Genomic DNA, 19094 nt, shown 5'->3' with positions numbered 1-19094 from the left:
GCCCTCAGGCCTTTGAGAACCTTGTGAAGGCTCTTGCTCTCCCAGACTGGGCTGCTGGTAGGACAGCCTGGGAGACAGTATGTTCCCCAACAAACTTTTTTCCTACCCACGGTGTGGTCTTGTATGGTATTGTACTGTGCTTATGTTTAGTCAGTATTCTTTAAAAAAAAAAAAATCACGTGTTTATCATGCTTGCTTCCTATTTGGAACACTAATAATAATAGTAGTAATACATTTTTATAGCTCAAAAGAAGAAAATGGACACAAGATCAGGTAGACCCTAAGACACATTGATCCCCTTTTAAATTGTTTCAGTTAATATTCCAGATTCACTAGGATCCTACTCCGGCAGGTGCTAGAGGTTACTTAATCTTACAGCACAAAAAATGGCCATTATTTAGATCCCCAGAAAGGAAATAAAAAACAAAAAGGTCTGTCTCTCAGAATGTATGTCATCTTAACCGTGATCTGCCCAGATCAGGGTGTGTATGGGAACTAGCATGCACCTCCATCTATCCTTCGGGTGACGTCTGTAGGGATCTAGTGTCTGTCCTGTGGACGGGGTTGGAAGGAAACTAAAAACATCCAACAATCCCAGCCAGGATGCACCTGAACAGTGGCAGACCTAGAACTACAGGCCTGGGTAGATACAACCAGCCGTGCTGGGAACAAGCCTGGGGTGTTTAGGCCACACTGACCATCCTGGGATTGGCTATGCATTGCCCTTTCTGGATGCTGGGCTGAGACTCAAGAGGATTAGGTGGACCTCCATCCATCCACCTCTCTCACTCTTATTTTCACTTTAAAGATGGGAACGGCATCTTCCGAGATTACCTCCAATTCCCCACTGGCTTACCTCCTGGGTGACTGTAGCAAGTTTAAGACCCTTGGGTACGTAGGAGAAAGCTTTAGTCTCTTTCTCGACCAGTGCCTGGTCTGAGTACCTTCTATGGACAATCAGAAGAGGCTCTCCGAGGCAGCTCTTAGCTATGATGTCATCCTTCAACTAGAGCTGCTCTGCAAACAAGAGAAAAATTCCCCTACAGTTTTCTATGTCCCAATTTTCTTTTAGTTTCAAGATCATCTAGACCTTGCTACTATTACAGGATGAACCCACAGATGCTAGCTAGAGTAGACTTACATGTGTCTAATCAAGGTTTATTTTACAGTGCTTAATTGCCACTCAGGTTTTACCCAAACACTAAAACATACATAACTGATGCATCTGAGGTCAACTAAGTCCCAGGGAACTGTGGGGCATCTCTCCAAATGCCGTGTACTATATAACTGTGGAAGGTAACTCGTCCACTGCTCAGGGAGGGGTGGACTGTACACTCCCAAATGAAGCAATGGTCATGCCAGGTCTGACTTAGCCTCACAGAAGTACTGACTGTCAAAAGAGAGACCAGAGGAGCCAGAGGATCCTCCCAAGACCAAGTAACATTGAGGACCAGATCTCAACTGGCCGTGACAAAAAAGAAAGAAAGAAAGAAAAACATAAAAATTAATTTTGCCATCTTCACAGTCTTCAACACGTAGCAGGAAAGTACAGCCAGGTTTAAAATGATCATGTTTCTTTAACAGTCCTCAAATGCTATGCTCAACCAGGAGATGTTATTTGCACATTAATGTCTCATTAGTGATTTGCTTCCTGATGGCCTTATCTGTTTCTAGAAGGGTACTTTTCACAGCTGTGATATGATCCTGTATCATAACCAATCACGTTCCCTGCCAGACACCCTGTTGCCAAACTCACGGTGTGGAAAATTAATCAAGATATCAATGGGCAGGGCATGGTGGCGCACACCTTTAATGCCAGCGCTCAGGACGGAGAGACAGGTGGATCCCTCAGGTTTGAGACCAGCCTGGTCTACAGATCGAGTTCCAGTTAGGGCTACACAGAGAGACCATGACTCAAAAAACAAAAACCAAAGGGAAAAAAAAAAATCAAAATCAAAACCATGTCCCTGGAACATTACTGGAGAACCCTTCAAAAAAGGTATTTCTCTTTTAAAATGTCAATTAGATGCTGACGTCTGGTTGTGACTTCAACAAATGGAACCTAGACTTCACTTGGGTTTGGCCCATGTTACCCATCTCCACAGGACATTATAGCTAGCATATGGGCAGAGGCAGTGCTGGTAAGGCACTGCCATAAATAAGCCTTCTGTAGGTTTCTGGAAAAAAGATTCTGATTCAAAGTCCTCAGCTACACAATTATACCTCACCTTATTAAACAAACTTACGTTAACTATGATGTTGAGGAATTTTCCATGGACCTTATCTGGTAATGTTCCCTATGAGGTTGTAGTAGAAGAAACCAATGGCTAAAGAAAGGTTCCTTGGGCTCTTAAACCAGACAAATGGCATCCCCCACAGTGTACATCTTACGGTACACTGGCGACAGGATGATGGTGTCAGGAAAAATCAATGACGTTGACACCTATGACAAAGCCTGCTGCTAAGTCTCTGGATGGTGTTCTTGCTTGCTCTGCTCCAAAGGGCAAAATTGCCCCAGCTATTTTTCTACCTATGCTCAGTAGGAATTGTGGTACTTCTAAAGTGTCACTTTTTACGTTATGAATGCTACCTCACTCATACAACTGCCAGCATACATGCCACCACCTAAGGGCTGTCTGGTGTTCTCTAGCTTTGCCGCTGTTGTTTTACCAGGGCCCCCTTAGATGAGCCTCCCCTGAGGCACTGTGACTGCTGCTCCTCCGCTGTCAACCCTTTGTCCTTTGAAGCAGTTAAGAGCAGCGATTCCATCAGAGCCTTAAAAGCCCAGCCCTTGAGTAGTCGGCGTCTTTTCCTCCACGGCTCTGCTGCACACAGGAGCCTGCACGCATGCGTCTCCTTACCCCAGAGAATCCCTTTCTCCAACTGCTGATTCTGCCTGTGGCACCTGAGCATTCTCTGCTGCTACCTGTTTTATTCACAATTCTTCCTTCATTCTTTAAGTGGCAGAGAAAGCCAACATCAGCAACACCGCAGACTGTGTCAACTATAAGCTGCCCAATGTGGGCACTGAGAACAGAACCCAGGTCCTCTTCAAGACCAGCACATGCTCTTAACCACTGGGGACCTCTTCAATGTCCCTCTTAACTTTCCAAAGTATGTTGGTAAGCAGAGCTGGTCACTGCCCTCGTGGATTGTGGCTTTATGAGTACAGAGGCTGTGTCTCTGCAGAACAAAATGAAGACTTCAGCACTGCTCAGGCTCTCCCTGCCGGTTTCAGCACCAAGTTACTAATTAGTAATGGCCACGAGTGTTCCCTTTAGTGGCCATGCTTGTAGTAGACTTTCTATTGTTCCCATCAACCACCTCATTTTATTCTCAGGGACAGTAATGGGGCATCAGAAATAGCATTCAGTATGACATACAAATCATGCATGTGGGTAATAAAGACAACACACCCTCCCTGACCACTGGTTCTCCCTCCACAGTGTGAGGAGGGAGGTGCCACTCCAAAGCACTTCCTACTCACACTCTCTACTGAACAGTCTCTCTGAGGGCGATTTGTCCTAAACACTAAAACATACCAAGTGTTCGCAGAGCCTCACTCTATAGCTCACGCTGCCTTCAAACCTATCATCTCCCTGTCTCCAGCCTACGGAGGGCCAGCATTGTAACAGGCATGCACCACCAGGCCCAGCTCACACAGGGTTTCTGACCCAGGAATTCTAAAACTACACAGTTGCCTGGAAATGGTCAAGGTCTGGCTAAGACTGTGGCAGAAAGAGCTAGAAACAAATATTCAACAGTGAATGGCAGTCACCCACAGAGTATCACGCAGACAATGGCATGGCTGCCGAGGCTCCAGTGACAGCTACACACCAGGCTATATGACCACACACATGTGCTTTTTTTTTTTTTTTTTTTGGTTCTTTTTTTCGGAGCTGGGGACCGAACCCAGGGCCTTCCACTTCCTAGGTAAGCGCTCTACCACTGAGCTAAATCCCCAGCCCCCACATGTGCTTTTTAATTCTAGTAACTATGTTTTTCCAACTTCCTGTTGAGGGAACCAACAGAGGACCAGCAAGACCGTCGACTGTTCCTTACCTGTGTTACAGGCTTGAAGAGGCAGCTTCTGTAAGGCCCCCAGAAAATGGTGTGTGGCAGTATAGTCACAGTGACAGGGGCTACAACCAAGAAGAATGGATTATTAGAATTTCAAACTTTGATTCTATTCAGAAACAAAATTGGCCTATTTGACCAACTCATTTTCCCTTGAAGAAAATGTTGGCTTTCTGATATTTGTCCTGAGCGAGCGTGACTCTGAGAACGGCAAACTGTCCGTCTGCTGTAGAAATAATGCACTGGGCCTGATCCAATAAAAAGTCTGTACTTCCCGGTGAAGACTCACAAATGAAAAGTCTCTAAGACACATTACAAAAGTAGGTAAGTTAGTTTAAATGGAATTAGTTGGCAACTTTTAAAAAAAATGTTTTTAAGTGCAATAAAATGCTAAAGTGCAGCTCTTCACGGTTGAGGCTTTGGTGTGGGTTGGGGAGGTCTTGGTGTTCTTTCTGGGGCTGGCCACTAGGAATGTGACCATGCTCCACTGAGTATATGGGCAATACAAACTGGTCCTGGTGGTTGTGTGGGGGGTGAGTGGGGAGCTTGGAAAGTTCACAGGTGAGAGGATGGGCCCGGGGGATGGGAAACAAGTATGATCAGTATAATATTCCCAAAGTAATTAAAAATGTTATGTTGGAAAATGTTTTTAAATGATTTTTAGCTCTGTGTACATGTCTCGACATGGGAGTGTGCATGTGCCTGTAGAGGCACCTGTCAGATCCCCTGGAGCGGTGGTGACAGTTGTCAGTGGCCCAACAAGGAGGGGTGCTGAGAACTGAACTTGGGGTTGGATACACTCTTAACTACTGAGCCATCCCTCCAGTCCTACTGGCAACTCCTCCTGCAGCCCAGGTCTGACCTGGAGTTTACTATACAACTCAGGCCACTCTCTACTTATTGTCCTGCCTCCATTTCCTGCCCGCGGGGATCACAGGGTGGGTCACCGAGCCCCTCGGGGCAGCACTGATCCAGTTTGGAGATCCTAGGGTACTGCTGTCAGGGTGAGCTTCACGGCTGTAACCACTGCACCACAGTTAGTGAAGGGAACGTCCGCATGAGAAGCTGAGACAGTTAACATTAGTCTTCCAGGCTCTATCCTGCAGACAAAGGGCTCCACATAGGAAAAGAGAATACACACATGGAACTTGCAGAATCTGAGTTTCTGATAAGGTTTCCTAGTTTTGGTTTTATTCAAGACAGGGTTTCTCTGTGTATCTCCCTGGCTGTCTTGGCACTTGCACTGTCGATCAGGCTGGCCTTAAACTCAGCAGATCTGCCTGCCTCTGCCTCCCGAGTGTTGGCATTAAAAGTGTCATCACCCAGCATCATCATTTTTTAATAACTTTTCAAAGTTTGAAACTACTATACAATAAAAGTTTCTTCATCATTAATTGTGAGGTCATAATAAACAGGAAAACAAAGTCTCCAAGCCTAGTGTGTTTCTGTACCATGAAGGAAGTTGCACAGAGATTTGTACGCACTGAGCTCTGCTCCATGAACCTTCTGACCTGTTGGACACTGAAAATTCCAACTTTCATATTCATACGGCGGACTGCTTTAAATATTCATACTGCGGACGGCTCTTCCAGTTTAGATTGTTTCCTTTCTCTCTCCCTCCTTCCTTTTTCTGCCTTCCACCCCCTCCCTCCCACGTCCCCCAACTGCTTTGAGACAAGATCTCCCCATACAGTTCAGCCTGACCTTGAGTGTTCCCTCTTCCTGCCTCAGAGGAAAGTTTGTGCACTACCCTGTAGGCTCTGGTATATAATGTTTTCAACTGTCTTATGTGGCTACTTTGACCTACAAACTGCAGTGCAACAGATACAAAGAAACATTTACCAACTCTCTGAGTGGCATGGTCTAAGAAGTGCCACACCCTGGTGGAAATCAATGTATCCCAACTGTGATAACTGCTACACTGCCAAGCAAAGCAGTAATTTCTGCTTAGCAACTGGAGTTCCCCTCATCAAAAATCAAACTTTTGGGCTGGAGAGATGGCTCAGCGATTAAGAGCACTGACTGCTCTTCCAGAGGTTCTGAGTTCAAGTCCCACATAATGGTTCACAACCATCTGCAATGAGATCCGATGCCCTCTTCTGGTGTGTCAGAAGACAGCTACAGTGTATTCATATACATTAAATAAATCTTAAAAAAAAAATCAAACTTTCAATTCTCTGAATTTCAATTTGGTTAAACCTTAGTTTCTGACATGTGTGTTTTTTTTCTGGTCTCCCTATGTGATGCACATGTAAGCAGTCATGCATAGATTTAATTTTTTCCCCTGGAGACAGGGAGGGTCTCAGTATGTACCTCTGCTTGGCCTAGAACTCATTATTTAGGCTAAACTGATCTTGAACGTGCAGAGGTCCTCTGGTCTCTGCCTCCTGGGCCATGGGACTAAAAGCATGTGCCATCATATCCAGCTTCATTTCTGAAATATTGATAGGAAATCTAGATAAAGAAACTACAGGAGCTGGAGAGATGGCTCAGTGGTTAAGAGCACTGGCTGCTCTTCCAGAGGTCCTGAGTTCAATTCCCAGCAACCACATGGTTGCTTACAACCATTTGTAAGAGGTCTGATGCCCTCTTCTGGCCTGCAGGCGTACATGCAGGCAGAAAGCTGTATGATCTATACATAATAAATAAATATTTAAAAAAGAAAGAAAAAAAGAAACTACATAAATGTTTCTTTTTTACTTAGAGCACTTTATGATATAAAAATGTAGCTTTCATTATTATAAACACCTAAATTGATTTTTTGTGTGAAAACAGAAATGCATTTATGACTTTTGAATGTAGTGTTTAACTATGGGTATTTAGCTATTAAGTCCTACAAACGTCAGATTTCAGTGCTTTGATTTTTTTTTCTCATGACACTTAAAAACACCCTGATTACATGGTATTGATGGAGCTAATGTGATGGGCCTAGTTCCTCCTGTGAGAAGCAGGGTTTCTTGGCCTGTGGGGAGCTGTTAACAAACGTAGCACTGGTCCCTTAGAACTGCTGTTCTCACTATAAAATGGTAAGCCTAAAGCCCTGTGAGCCTAACGCCCTGTTTTTCAAGTAGAATCAGAACAATGACTATTACAACTGACTAAAGGACAAAATATGTTGGGAAATTGATACAAGAGAATTAATTGTTCAGGACTAGCCTGGGCTACACAGCTAGAGGCTATCTCAAAACACAAAAACAAAACAACAACAGAGGATTCTACATATTTTCTACTGTGTTTCTTCTAAGTCAATGCTTTGGGGCGAGTGTGGATGGCACAACTCACCATTTCTGACATACAGAAGTGGTCTGTTTGTGTACCACCTTCCCCACAAGATTGCCTTATTATTACAAGCTTCTCTCTCATGACATAAACCCTGTAATTCCTGCAGTTTATACAGACACCATGCTCCACGCCTCTCTCCAGCCTCCGCCCACTTTCTTCTTTCATCAGCTTTTAAAGGGCTGCCTCTACTGTCAATCATGTCCTCATGGTTTTGTTCCAATCACATCCCCTCCAGTCAAAGTTATCAGCACCCTCCATGTCCCAGAAGTCACTGCGGACACTCCAGGTTTCTCTCTTGGCCTGGCAACCACAAAAAAGGTTGACTCCATCTCCCTGAATCTCACTCCTGACTTCTACCCATTTTCTCCCTGGAACTGCTCCCTTCAAACAGTAACAAACTACCTACTGTTAAACTGGTCCCCCAGAGTTCAGATCTCAATTTTCAACCAGCTCCCCCACCACCCCTACTCTCAAATAAAACTGAATTTGTCCTAAACAGATGTCCTCCCAGCCTCTGTGTGTGTGTGTGTGTGTGTGTGTGTGTGTGTGTGTGTGTGTGTGTGTGTAGAGAGAGGGGGGGTTTCAAGACAGGGTTTGTCTAGCCCTGGCTATCCTGGAGCTCTCTGGAGCTCTCTGTAGAACAGGCTGGCCTCAAACTCACTGAGATCCACCTGCCTCTACCTCTGCCTCCTGAGTGATAGGATTAAAGGTGTGTGTGTGTGTCACCACCACCTGGATTCACAGCCTCTTCTGCAGCAAGGTGAGGTGTACCAAATATACGTACTCCACCGCCTGAGTAGCTTAAACTATTACCACACAAAATGCTCCTGAGATTACCATGAAAGAAAAGGGACTCTCCTTCACCTAATGTGTACAAACTTAACCCCACCCTGGGAGATGGGGGGTCTCCCATGTTGGTGCCCTGCTCTGTCACTCTGCCTTATTCCTCAGATAGGGACTCTCACTAAACCTGATGCTAGGCTGGCAGCCAACAAGCCCCAGCAATCCTGTCTGTTCTCCCCTCTGTACTGGGCTTGGGCATAGCCATGCACAAGGAACCTAGTTCTTCATGCTTGAGCAATATGGTGGTTTGAGTGAGAATGGCCCCATTGGTTCGTATATTTGCACTTAATGAACTGTTTAGAAAGATCAGGCATGTACTTACTGAAGAAAGTGTGTCACTAGGGACAGACTTTGAGGTTTCAAAAGCCCACATAAAGCTCTCAGTTACTGCTAAGCCTGTCTGCTTCCTGAAGCTAACTCTGAAACTGTAAGGAAGCCCCCAGGTAAATGACTCCTCTTGTAAGATTTGCATTCCTCATGGTCTCTTTACAGCAACAGAACAGTAACTAAGACAAGCAGTAAACAGAGCCATGACCTTAACTCCAATACATGAAAAAGCACAAACAAAACCAGCATCTCTAATGTAGCTCTGGCTGTGCTGGAAACTTACCCTGTTGACTAGGCTGGCCTCCAACTCAATGATCTGCCTGCCCCTGCCTCTGAAATGCTGTTATTAAAGGTGTTTGCTACCCTGCTTGGCTCTTTCTTTTAAGACTTATTTTGTTATATATGTGGATATTCTGACTGCATGTTTGTCTGTCAATGAGAGAGCACTAGATTCCCTGGAACTAGAGTTACAGATGGTTTTGAGGTATAGTATGGGTGCTGGGAACTGACCCTGGGTCCTCTGGAAGAGTAGTCCCTGCTCTTCATGTCTCTAGTACCCATGGCATTTTCTTAGTGATTGATGTGAGAGGGCCCAGCCATTGTGAGTTGGGTCACACCCTAGGCTGGTGGTCTTGGGTTCTATAAGAAAGCAGGCTGAACTAGCCAGTAAGCAGAATCCTCTAGGGCCTCTGCAAGACGGTTCCTGCCCTGTGTGCTTTTGGTGATGAAAGGTCTGTTATACAGACGTGTAAGTGGAATAAACCCTTTCCACTACATGTTTCAGCACAGCAATAGATATCCCAAATAAGACAAGTGGTATCAGCATAGTGGGGTACTGCTGTGAGAACATAACCACGTTTTTAGGATTCTGGAAGGACTTTTGGAACTTTAGGCTTAAAAGAAGCCATTGAGTAAGTGTTGAGAGCTCAGTGGGCCGTCCTGTTGAAGCTTGGAAGTGTTGACAGCAATGTAGATGGAGGTCTGGCTGTGACGTTTCAAAGGGAAATTGAAGCATCTCTCAGGGCTGTGTACTATCGTGAATTAAGATTCTATCGTTAGCTGGGGAGGAAGATTCAGCCGTGACTAACGTGAGTCTGACACCCGTGAAGTGAAACCATTACCTTACTGGCACCCTTGATGCTGGTGAGCTACAGCCAAGAGGTCAGCGGTGATTGAGAAGAGACCAGCATCAGTTATTAAGATGAAATTCTCTGCGGGGTTCCCTTGGGGTGAGCACACAGAAGCTATGTTCCAGTGCAGCCTGTACAGTCACCCAGATGGTACTGGTTTTCAAACGTGAAGGGGACATGGAGGCCTAGTACTGTGGCAGGGCTGGAGTCCCAGGAAAGCCCAGGAGAGGCCACTGGTGAGATGCCAGCACAACGGAATGTCAACCAACAACAGAAGCAGCATTGGAGTGGAGCCAGCTGGGGTCTAGAGGACAGAGCTGGACAAGTGACCTAGGGCCCTGGAGTCATCCAGAAGATCATGAGTGGATACCAGACATTGGACAGTGAGGTAGTTACACTGTTGGGAGAGTGGGTTTGCTTTGTTCCAACTGTGACTATGTCCTGAGTCTTTCTTCTTGAAGTAAGGAAGTATTTAACATACTTTCTTTTTTATTTTACAGAAACCTACAGTTGAGAGACTGAATTATTTGTTTGATTTGATTCTTTAAGACAAGGTTTCTCTATGTAGCACTGCCTGTCCTAGAACTCACTCTGTAGACCAAGCCAACCTTAACTGAGAGATTACCTGCCTCTGCCACCGAGAGCTACAGTTAAAGGTGTGTGCCACCATGGCCCAGCAAGAGACTGAATTTTAAAGAAGTTGAACTTAAAGAAGTTTGTAGACTATGGGACTTTTCAAGTTTGTAAAATGCTTTATATGAACACCAATATTAATGTGTAATCATGGGAATAGACAAGAGTTGTGGCTTAGCAGTGAGGTACTCGTACGTCAGGGTGACAAGGGGTCAATTGTGCTGGCTACTTTTATGTTGACACAAGACTAGAATCATCTGGGAGAAGGTAGCTTCAATTAAGAAAAGGCCTTCAGGGGTTGGGGATTTAGCTCAGCGGTAGAGCGCTTGCCTAGCGGCTTAAGGCCCTGGGTTCGGGTCCCCAGCTCGAAAAAAAAAAAAAAAAAAAAAAAAAGGCCTTCAGCCAGGCAGTGGCAGTGCGTGCCTTTAATCCCAGCACTTGGAAGGCAGAGACAGGTGGATCTCTGTGAGTTTGAGGCCAGCCTGGTCTCCAAAGTCAGTTCAGGACAGCCAGGTCTATAGAGAAACCCAACCCTGGGGGAGAGAGAGAGAGGGAAGGAGGGAGGGGGGGAGGGGGAGAGGGGAAGAAGGGGGAGAGGGAGAGGGAGAGGGAGACGGAGAATGAGAATATGTCTCCATAAGATCAGGGTGCAGCCAGGTTTGAAGGTCATTTTCTTAGTGTTTGATATGGGAGGGCCCAGTTCATTGTGGGTGGAGTCATCACTGGGCTATGGTCCTAGGTTTGATGAGTAAGCAGAATGAACACTTTTCTCACCAAGTTGCTTTGGCCATGGTGTTTCAGAGTTGCAAACAGAAACCACATGGCTGTAATCCACATGGTAGGTAGGACAGACAGCAAGTACTAAAAATCAGAGAGAAATGCTACATACAGAGTAGCAAGAAGACCGAAACAGGCATGATGTGTGGGCAAGGCAGAGGGGCTGGTCTTCTGTTTTGAAAAGACTATCTTGTGTGTCTGTGGCAAGCTGACAACAGAGTGCCAAGAGTCAAACAAGAAAATTGGTACTGTGGGTATTCATGGTATGGGATTGTTTGGAAAGTGACAGACAAGAAACGGACAGACTAGGAAGTGTTTTGTTTTTCTGTGTTTCTCTGTGTAGCCCTGGCTGTCATGGAACTCACTCCGTAGACCAGGCTAGCCTCAAACTCACAGATCCAGTCCTGCTTCTGCCTCTCCAGTGCTGAGATTAAAAGAGTATGCAAACACCACTCATCTAGGACATGTTTTGAAGGTAGAGTGTGCCTTCTAAAGGGCTGAATACAGATAATGAGAAAGGACAGACCTGGGTTTGATTCCCAGTATCCACATGGCAGTTCAAACCCCTGTGTCACCACAGTTTCGAGGGATTCTAAGTATGGCTCTTTTGCTTTTCATTTTTTAATGGTGAATGAGGCACATCCTTTTTACCATCATTTAAAATTCTTCAGGAGCTGGAGAGATGGCTCAGTGGTTAAGAGCACTGGCTGCTCTTCCAGAGGTCCTGGGTTCAATTCCTAGCAAGCACATGGTGACTCACAACCATCTGTAATTACAGTTCTAGGGACTAAATGTTCACTTCTGGCCTCCATGGGTACAGGTACACACACGGGTACACAGATATACAGGCTGGCAAAACAGACACACACACACACACAAGGCATGGGGTGCACAGACATACATGCAGGCAAAACACCATAAACATTAAATAAATGTTTTGAAAAAAAAAAAAAAAAATGGGGCTGGGGAAATACAAAAAAAGTATAAAAGAAAAAAAAAAAAAACAAAAAAAAAAAAAAAAAAAAAAAAAAAAGGCCCAGAGAGAACAGAAAAGCTGGATCAGGTGTCTCTTCTGCAGAGAACCAAGGGTGTGCATCCTTATGCGTGCTACTAAAGCCAGGTGTGGTGACACAACTCGTAATCAGCTCTTGGAAGGCTAAGGCAGAAGGCCCGGCTTGGGAACACAATGAGATCCTTTCACGAAAGTAAAAATAAAATGAGATTAAGCACTTGGCTTTGGCGCAAATCCTGTGCAACCTCAGGAAATTTTGAAATTCTAAGCCTTGTTCTTTCAGTTGTAAAATCAGAACCAAACTCATTAGCAGTTAAGGACATCATATAAAACCTCTGGTCCAGGGCCTGCTGCCTGTCTACACGTGGCTATTACAAAAGGTAATGGCATTAAGAACATATTTAGGGATGGAGAGAGAGATGGCTCAGCGGTTGAATGCACTGACTGCTCTTGCAGAGGACCGGGTACAATTCCCAGCACCCACATCCAGCTCACAACTGTCTGTTACTCCAGTTCTAGGGGCTCTAATGACACACATGCAGGTAAAATACCAATGAACATAAAAAGATCTTTTAAGACTACTTATTGATGTATGTGAGTGTTCGCCTGCATGGATGTGCATGCACCATTTGCATGGATGGTTGCTGAGAAGCTCAAAAATGGGCACTGGGTGGGCTGGAGAGATGGCTCAGCGGTTAAGAGCACTGACTGCTCTTCCAGAGGTCCTGAGTTCAACTCCCAGGAACCACATGGTGGCTCACAACCATCTGTAATGGGATCCGATGCCCTCTTCTGGTGTATGTGAGGACAGCTACAGTGTAACTCATATACACAGAATAAAATAAATTAAAAAAAAAAAATAGGCACTAGATTCTTTGGAATTAGAATGACAGATGGTGAGTGAGCTGTCATGTGAGTCTGAGAATGGGAGTTGTGTCCTCTGCAAAGCAGCCAACATTCATATTCTTTGTCTGTTCAAGATAGGATTTCTCTGTGTAGCTCTGCCTGTCCTGGAACTTGCTCTGCATTCCAGACTAGCCTGAACTCAGAGATCCACCCGCCTCTGCTTCCTGAATGCTGGGTTTAAAGGTTTGCACCGCCAGTGTTCTCAACCAGTGAGGCAACTCTGTAACCCAAGACTTTAAAAGAGATATTCAATCAGCACACACTGGGATTCATAGTAGATTATCTTCAATTACCAATGTCCTCCTATTTCCAGTTGTAAAATGTTTTTCTATTGTGTTTTCTCGACATGTATGTCTGTTTACCACATGGGTACAGTGCCCACAGAGGACCAAAGAAGGTGAGATCCCTTGAACTGGAGTTACAGATGGTCACAAGTCACCATACATGTGCTAGGAACCAAACCCAGGTTCTCTGTGAGAATAAGTGCTCTTAAAGGCTGAGCAAACTCTTCAGTCCCACCTAAGTTATTTATTTTTTTTTTTAAGTTTTACTTCCACAAAAGTTCACAGACAGCCCAGGAGGGCAATACACTTTGCCCAGAGACAAAAATTTGTACATCTTTAATTTTTACAGAAGATTGTCATGATCCTGTGTGTGTGGCTGTGTGGCTGTAGTTACAAATGGTTGTGTGTTATCACGAAGGTGCTGTGAATGTAGCCCTGATCCCCTGGAGGAGCAGCAAGTGCTCTTAGTCACTGAGCAGCCTCTGTAACCCTCTAACATGTTTTTAAAATCACCATGGGTACTAACATTTTAACTATAGTCCTCACTTCTCCCTCCTACTTTCAAAAGCTAGGAGAGTTCTAAAGCTGAACTGGTAGGTCTCTTGAAAAGCTTTATCCATCATTGTACTTGATGTTGAAATATTTAGCAAAGTATTACCCTTGTTCATTAAACTGTAAGTTCCTTAAGTATAAGGCCAATTGCAAATTAATTAATCAGTAAATTAAATAATGTATGTGGGTAGTGTTTATGCATGAGAATGGGGAGATCAGAGGTCAACTTTGGGGTTCATTCCCCATGATCCATCCAAATACTTGTTGGGTTTGTTTTGTTTTTTGTTGTTATTGTGTTAGTTTTGATATGGGGTCTGAGTAGATATATTTCTGGCTGGCTGGCATTCACTATGTAAACCAGGCTGGTCTTGAATTCATAGTGACCCACCAGCTTTTGCCTCCTGAGTGCTGAGGTTACAGACACACATCTTGTTTTTTGAGACAGGGTCCATCACTGGCCTGAAGGTCACTGAGTAAGCTAGACTGGCTAGCCAGTAAGCTCCAGGAATCTACCTGTCTCTACCCCCATCACTGGGATCATGAGCTCAAACCATGAAACCTCTTTTGTACAGAGGTTCTGGGAATACAGCGCAGGTCCTCATGTAGCTGAGCGCTGTCTGCTGCCCTCAGCCAGATCACTGCAGTCTTCATGTCTCCACCCTTCCCTTTCTGTTGCTGTGCCAAAGTGGTAGGGCTACCATAAGTATTCCTAATTACAAGTCCTGCATAAGGCACCACTACCAAGATACTACTTTCCAGACAGTACCTGGGGTGCTTGTTTAAAAACTACAGCTCTCACAGCCTCAACCCCCTCCTCCTTCTGATTATGAAATAAGCATAACAGTGGGGCTTAATGGCTAATCTCTATCTCTACTAAACATTCCAGCCATCCCTACACTTTTTGGCAGTTTGGTGATGGTAATGAGAGAAACAGTCTTATATAAAACCCAGGTTAGTCTGTGACGCCTGACGTCGCCAAGGATGGTCTGGAAGAGAGAGAGGGGGGACAACTTTTGGGAGTTGGTTCTTGCTTACACCTTGATTAGGCAGCCTTCTTGCTCTAGCCCTGAGCTCCCAGAGTATGCCTGTCCTCACTTCCTATCTCGATCTATGTGTACTGGGACTAGAGATGAGGACCACTTAACTCAGCTTTCCACATGAATTCTAAGGATAGAGTATCCCCAAAGGAGTCATCACCCTATCCACTCTCATCAGACACATTTAGAAAATGTGCCTGGGGCTGGAGAGGTAGCTCAGTGGTTAAGAGCCCCGACTGCTCTTTCAGAGGTCCTGAGTTCAATTCCCAGCAACCACATGGTGGCTCACAACCATCTGTAATGGGATCTGAAACCTTTTTCTGGTGTGTCTGAAGACAGTGACAGTGTACTCACTCTACAGTGTACTCACATATTTAAAATAAATAAAAATCTTAAAAAAAAAAAAAAGAAAAAGAAAAAGAGCCTGACACTAGGTTACAACCCAAGATGTTATTCTCCTACTACTGTACATCATTCGTCTAAAAAGCTTCAGGGCTGGAGAGATGGCTCAGCGATTAAGAACACTGGCTGTTCTTCCAGAGGACCAAGGTTTGACTAGAAGCAACCACATGATGGCTCATCCCGGGTAATCCAATGGTGTCTGTGGGCCACTGTCCGTCTGCAGGCAAAACACCTCAACACAAAAAAATAAGTTTTTAAAAAAGAAAAACTTCCACGAAACATGAAGCTTTCTTCTACATCTTACAATTAGGACTTAGACTCCCAACCATAAAATTATTTTTGTTGCTACTCCATAACTATAATTTTGCTACTCTTATGAATTGTAATGTAATTATTTTTGGAGACAGAGGTTTGCCAAAGAAGTTACAACCCACAAGTTGAGAACTGCTGCTCTAGACAGATCCTTATCTCCTTCCACCCTTGCGCCAAATCCCAGTCTTGCCTATTTACACTGGCAGCTAAATATGGCTCTTTTGCTTTTCATTTTTTAATGGTGAATGAGGCACATCCTTTTTACCATCATTTAAAATTCTTCAGGGTTGGAGAGATGGCTCAGCGGTTAAGAGAACTGGCTGCTCTTCCAGAGGTCCTGGATTCAATTCCTAGCAAGCACGTGGTGGCTCACAACCATCTGTAATTACAGTTCTAGGGACTAAATGTTCACTTCTGGCCTTCATGGGTACAGGCACACACATGGGTACACAGAAATACAGGCTGGCAAAACATTAACACACACACACACACACACACACACACACACACACACACACACACAAATCTTAATTAAGTAATGTTGGTATAGAGATGGCTCAGTGTAAGAGTACCAGAGTTTAGTTCCCAGCACCCATGTCAGATGCCTCACAACCACCTGTAATTCCTCCAGTTCCAGGAAGTTCTTGATGGTCTTATGGACAACTGCAAGCACACACATGCGGCCGTGCACACACACACACACACACACACACACACACACACACACACACACAGTATAAAAAGGTAGAAGTCCTCTTTGCCAAAAAGAAGTAAGTATGTAGGTTGGCTAGTAAGTAACTCAGCCAAGTTGAGAACTGTTTCTTCTCTCTCATTCGGGTTAAGAACTCCTCAACTCCCCACCCACCCTTCAAAAAAGAATAAACAGCTGGCTCAAGCCTGTCATTGGGAAGCACCTGGGAGGCTGAGACAGGAGGATTGCTGTGACTTCGAGGCCAGCCTAGGTTACCTTAATGAAATTGTCTCGAACAGGCAAAAAACAAAATACAAAACAAACAAACAAACACATATCAACAGTCACTTACAAGATCCCTCATGTCTCTCCCACTTGTAGCAGCCTAGGAACTTATGGAACCTAGACCTTTAGGTTTATCAGGATAAGAACCACAATTCCACCACTTACTTTTCAGATAAAGAAATCTAATCCCTTCGCCTCAAAGCTTTAGAAGCCCCAGGTAAAAGTCGCTTTGCACAGCTGTGCTCTTCTTCCAGGCTACACCATCCCTGGTAGGAGCGCAAACACCTGAGAAAAGGAGATCGACTCTGCTTCCACTCTAGAGACCACCAGGCAGCATAATATGGGTTTGGCTAACCCTGTGCACTTCCACCGAGTTGGAGAGAACTGGCGAGACCCTTTAGGCCACACCCGGACTCATTTCACAGTCCACGCGGTGGCTGGTAGCACCTGCTCTTGAGCCGAGGGAAAGGTGGCTCCGTGTCCTTCCAATCAGACCTATTCGCGGCAAGCGGACGACGAGAAATGGCTTCTCTCCCCAGAACCTGGCTTGACCTGTGCTGACCCCTGCCCCAGCAGCCTCCCACCTGGCCATACCTGCTCCGCCACAGCACACCTCCACGTAGCGAGCGAACACACCCGCGGCCCCCAGCCACCGCCATCTCGCCTCCTCCTGGTGGACACGCCCCCTTCCGCCCTCACGCACGCCCTTGTCGTCACCGGACCAATCAGGAACCTGGAAGGCTGGGCCCGGAAGCTTCTGCGTACTGCTTCCCGGCTGCGCGCCGGGTCGATGGGATACACCGCTCCTTCACCCAAACAATCTGAGGCACAACTATGCTCAGTCACGCTGTGTGTGCGAGGCACCTGGATGCCGGCGCCCTCGGAGGCCAGACGTAGGCGTTGGATTCCCTGGAGAGGAGCGCCTATTCTACTCATCTCATTGATGGGGCTCTAGAGGCGAGGGGTTTATGTAAGAAATACGGAAAGCTGTCAAACTAGGATCCTGGTGTGATGGTGCTTTCTCCTGTTCTTTCCAGTTACGAGGGGAAAACGGATTTTCAGTGGAAAACGGACTTATTTTTTGTAAGCGCTCACTTGGAGACCCGTAGCCAGCCCTTGCCTATTACCAGCGAGGTTAAGCAACTTTCTCAAGGGGCATACTAACCCCGCAAAGGGCTCACAAATTGTACGATAGAAAATTCAGTATTTCTGCATCACTGACGTCAAAACCCATGACCTGAACATTTCCCCCCCCCTTTTAAGGCCCTAGACAAATGACTGAACCTGGATCCAAAAACTGAAGGAAGGCAGCCCTTATTTTTCTTCTGCTAAACACAGTTGTCTTCACCAGATTGATAAGCTAATTAGTGCTTTAGATTACCTCTGGAACACCAAAGCCACTAAAGAGAACCTAAGAAGTCACAAGTTTGGTAATTCAATCAGACACTTCCCTTTGTCATACTTTTCAAGAGCCCGAAAAGGAAACACACTCAACATAATATGGTATGGAACTGAGTGTTGTAATTCAAAAGATTGAGGTATGTTATTTCAAAATAACGCTGGAGTCCCAGCACTTAGGGAGTGTCCTGAATTCCAAGCCAGCCTGGGCTACCCAGAACCTGTTTTAAGAAAAACAAAAACAAACAAAAAACTGGTTTTAATTCTTTAAAAAACATGGAATAAATATCCTGTATGTACCTTTTTTTAAAGGAGCAAAACTAAAACCACCTTTGCAAAGAAGGTGGTTAGATGGCTCAATGGTTAAGAGTGCTAGTTGGGGGTTGGGGATTTAGCTCAGTGGTAGAGCGCTTGCCTAGCAAGTGCAAGGCCCTGTTCGGGTCCCCAGCTCCGAAAAAAAAAAAAAAAAAAAAAAAAAAAAAAAGAGTGCTAGTTGGTCTTATAGAGGACCCGGTTCAACACCCAGATGGTGTGTCCCAACTATCCATAACTCCAATTCCAGGAGATCCCATGCTCTTCTGGCCTCTGAGGACAGCAGGCATGCAAGTTGTGAGCAGACACATGTGCAGTTAAAACACCCATACATGGGCTAGAGATAGCTCAGCAGTTAAGAGCACTGACTGCTCTTCCAGAGGTCCTGAGTTCAAATCCCAGCAACCACATGGTGGCTCACAACCATCTGTGATGGGATCCGATGCCCTTTTCTGGTGTGTCTGAAGACAGCTACAGTGTACTTATATAAACAAAATAAATATTTCTTCAAAAAATAGAAAAAACCACCCATGCATATAAACCTTAAATTTAAAATGGATATATAAAGAAAAAAATGAATGTGTGTAGGTGCTGGTTGTGGCCAGAAGGCATTGATTTTTCTCGTAATTGGAGTTATAGGGAGTTTGAGCTGCTTAGTGTGGTTGCTGGGAATCAGGTCCTCTGGAAGAGCAGCCAGTGCTCTTAACCACTGAGCCATCTCTCTAACCCCTGAGGAATTTTATATACTGGATTTGACAATGGCTTCTTGACTCTAACAGCAAAAGTACAGGGACAACAAAAGCTAACAGAACTTCAAAATTAAAAAGTGACCTT

At 45.1% G+C, this 19094-nt stretch overlaps 1 protein-coding gene across 1 annotated transcript in view; it reads right to left on the bottom strand.

Annotated features, from left to right (window-relative positions):
- The window catches only part of Pisd (phosphatidylserine decarboxylase), a 49611-nt gene extending 32383 nt beyond the window's left edge, over positions 1–17228 (bottom strand). The window contains exons 1-2 of the mRNA XM_032915928.1: positions 17145–17228; positions 4063–4142 (exon numbers count right to left, since the gene is read on the bottom strand). Coding sequence (XP_032771819.1) covers positions 4063–4142; positions 17145–17209 — 145 coding nt within the window. The 5' untranslated portion in view covers positions 17210–17228. The remainder of the gene's footprint in view (positions 1–4062; positions 4143–17144) is intronic.
- Between the last annotated feature and the right edge of the window lie 1866 nt (positions 17229–19094).

Source organism: Rattus rattus, chromosome 11 (genome assembly GCF_011064425.1).
Source record: "Rattus rattus isolate New Zealand chromosome 11, Rrattus_CSIRO_v1, whole genome shotgun sequence".
Lineage (NCBI taxonomy): Eukaryota > Metazoa > Chordata > Mammalia > Rodentia > Muridae > Rattus > Rattus rattus.
This window is presented reverse-complemented; position numbering and strand designations above follow the sequence as displayed.